General features: G+C 57.2%; 1 protein-coding gene across 1 annotated transcript in view; it reads left to right on the forward strand.

Annotated features, from left to right (window-relative positions):
• Nucleotides 1–1,560: 1,560 nt before the first annotated feature.
• LOC104531941 (motor neuron and pancreas homeobox protein 1) overlaps nucleotides 1,561–2,478 on the forward strand; it is a gene marked incomplete at its 5' end in the record, with an annotated part of 1,056 nt that continues 138 nt past the window's right edge. Inside the window, 3 exon segments of the mRNA XM_010176994.1 lie at nucleotides 1,561–1,721; nucleotides 2,298–2,474; nucleotides 2,476–2,478. The exon segment at nucleotides 2,476–2,478 is cut by the window's right edge and continues 138 nt beyond it. Of these exon segments, the coding sequence (XP_010175296.1) occupies nucleotides 1,561–1,721; nucleotides 2,298–2,474; nucleotides 2,476–2,478 (341 nt within the window).

Below are 2,478 nucleotides of genomic sequence, written 5' to 3' on the forward strand. Positions count from 1 at the left end.
TGACATGGTAGGGCCAGCCCATGCAGAGCAGCCCCTGCTTCAGGGAGGGACTGAGGCACTGGGCACCCCAGTGCACCCTCCTGTCTCTGTCAGCGAAGAGGGGTTGCTGGGTGCTGCAGCCCTTGAGGACAGTTGCTGGCTCGTAATGCTTTGTGTTGTGTTCCATGCTGACATCGGGTGAATGAATTTCCCCTCCAGTTCTTTCTGATGCATCTCTGGTCTTCACCCCGAGGAACTGCAAGGCGTGTTAGCTTGGGCTGGCCTGTTGCTGTAGATGGTGGTCCCAAGGGCACCTCCTTTCCTTAGCCGATGGGAGCCTTCCTGGGTCTGTTTGGTCTCATATTTCTGCCGAGGATTTGTACAGTCAGACCATCCATGACCAGCCAGAACCCAGACCGTGGCTGAGCTCTGCAGAGCTGAGCCATCTTTCATCTGACATTCACATTTGTCCTGGCAATCCTTTGAGCTTCTCATTTGGTTTTAGCCTTGGCTACGTTTTGTGTGCAAAATAACGCACCGTGTGTGTGTCAGAGCCATCAGCACAGCGTGCCTCTATTCAGTCCCTAGTTTTACTGGCCAGTGGCTGCAAGCTGGGTCCCACGGGCTGTCTCCCCTGACACTGTGGGGCTGCAGGTGCAGGAGGGATTGTGTCCATCCCTGCTCCCACGAGGAGTTTGTAGAGACCAGCCCAGCCTGGGCTCTGCCTGTCTGACCCGTCCCACCCAGCATCCAGGTACTTGGGATCAAACCCGGATCGTGATCAGTTAATGTCCCCTTCATAAATTCCTGCTTCATGTGTCACTGCTGTGTTTGTGAAGGGCTTGGTGGACACCCTGGGAGATGGGCAGGTTGGGATCAAAGATGGAATCTGGGGGAGATAACGTGTATGATGTCCCATACCCTGCAAAGCGGGTGAGCAGGACCAACCCTTGCCAAGTGGGGCATGTCTCTGGGGCCGTGATGCTTTGTCTCACCTCTGAGACATGGTGGTGGGGACACGCCAAGGACCTTTTCCCATTAATAATCCCCACCCAGTGCTGCTCTGGCACTTTACTCCCAGCTACAAACCTCTGGGTTTGATTGCCGCTGCGGTGCTGGGAGAAGCAGTAAAAGCTGAACCCTGAGGGGGGACAATAAAGCCAGTGGAGAGGAGATAAGCGGGGATCAAACACAGTGCGGCAGCCACCCCACGCTGGACTCTCAAAGGTCCCTTTGTTCCTTCTGCCTCCTGGCTCAGCACTGCACTGCCTTCAAGGGCTGCGGGTGAGATAGCGGGGCTCAGGAGCAGCCCTGCTGCCGCAGCCCCTGGCAGTTGGGCTGCCACCTGCATGGCCTGGCAATAAAAAAGGAGGTTTAATTTCAGTCACAGGACTGATCTCAGTTGCACATTGAGGCCTGATAACGTATCTTGCTGGTTCCTATCAGCCAGGCAATAAAGCCATTATTAGGGTGGGAGGTGATGGAAGAGATGCTCACCTTCCTCCTCATCCTGGGCTTGCTGAGGGGATGCAGCCTCCAGCCCTGCTGTCCCCTGACCCCGGCCTACTGTCTGTCCCACAGCCACCCCACAGTCTGGCTTGATGGGGAAATGTCGTCGGCCTCGCACAGCCTTCACCAGCCAGCAGCTCCTGGAGTTGGAGAACCAGTTCAAGCTCAACAAATACCTGTCCAGACCCAAGCGCTTTGAGGTGGCCACGTCACTGATGCTCACTGAGACGCAGGTACCTTGGTCCTGGGTGGATGGAGGATGGCACCAGGCGGCTGCCAGGGAGGTGGAGGGCTGCACTGTATGGTGGGAATTCAAGGTCATGGGCAATGCTGATGCCCCTCATCTGCCTGCCATCAGCACCCCTTCCCAGGCTATCTTCTGCAGAAACCTGCCTGGTGGCCTCCAGGCTCTTCTCTTGTGAAGGGCACCCCAGAAATATTGCTCCTCTCTTTACCCAGCACCCCCAACTTTGATTTCAGAGCCTTCCCATCCCTCCCTGCACTGTAGGAGAGGGCATTTTGTGGGGCTAAAAGTCCTCTTTTAATGTCCTCGTGCATGTCCTTGGGCATCCTGGGCAATTGCTGGCCCCTTCTGTCCCTGATCCCCCACTACAGAGGCTGGGCAGGGGGAAGAGAGCAGCCCCCTGGGTACTCCTCTCCCAGTGACATCCTCAGTCTTCTCGCAGACCTGCAGCACCACAGGATGTCCCGTAACAAAGAGGCTTTGGGGGGATGCTCCTTGCAGGGAAGGCAAGGGGGTGGGTGGAGACAGGGGGACACACTCTGACCTGGGGACTCTCCCTCGGCAGGGGAAGATCTGGTTCCAGAACCGCCGCATGAAGTGGAAGCGGAGCCGCAAAGCCAAGGAGCAGGGGGCTCAGGCAGAGGCTGAGAAACAACGAGGGCTCAGCAAAGCCTGTGAGAAGCTGCTGCCTGGTGAGCCCCGGGGACAGGCTGCCGAAAGCCCCGAATTCATGGGGTGCAGCCTTG

Source organism: Antrostomus carolinensis, unplaced genomic scaffold (genome assembly GCF_000700745.2).
Source record: "Antrostomus carolinensis isolate BGI_N321 unplaced genomic scaffold, ASM70074v2 scaffold31661, whole genome shotgun sequence".
Classification (NCBI taxonomy): domain Eukaryota; kingdom Metazoa; phylum Chordata; class Aves; order Caprimulgiformes; family Caprimulgidae; genus Antrostomus; species Antrostomus carolinensis.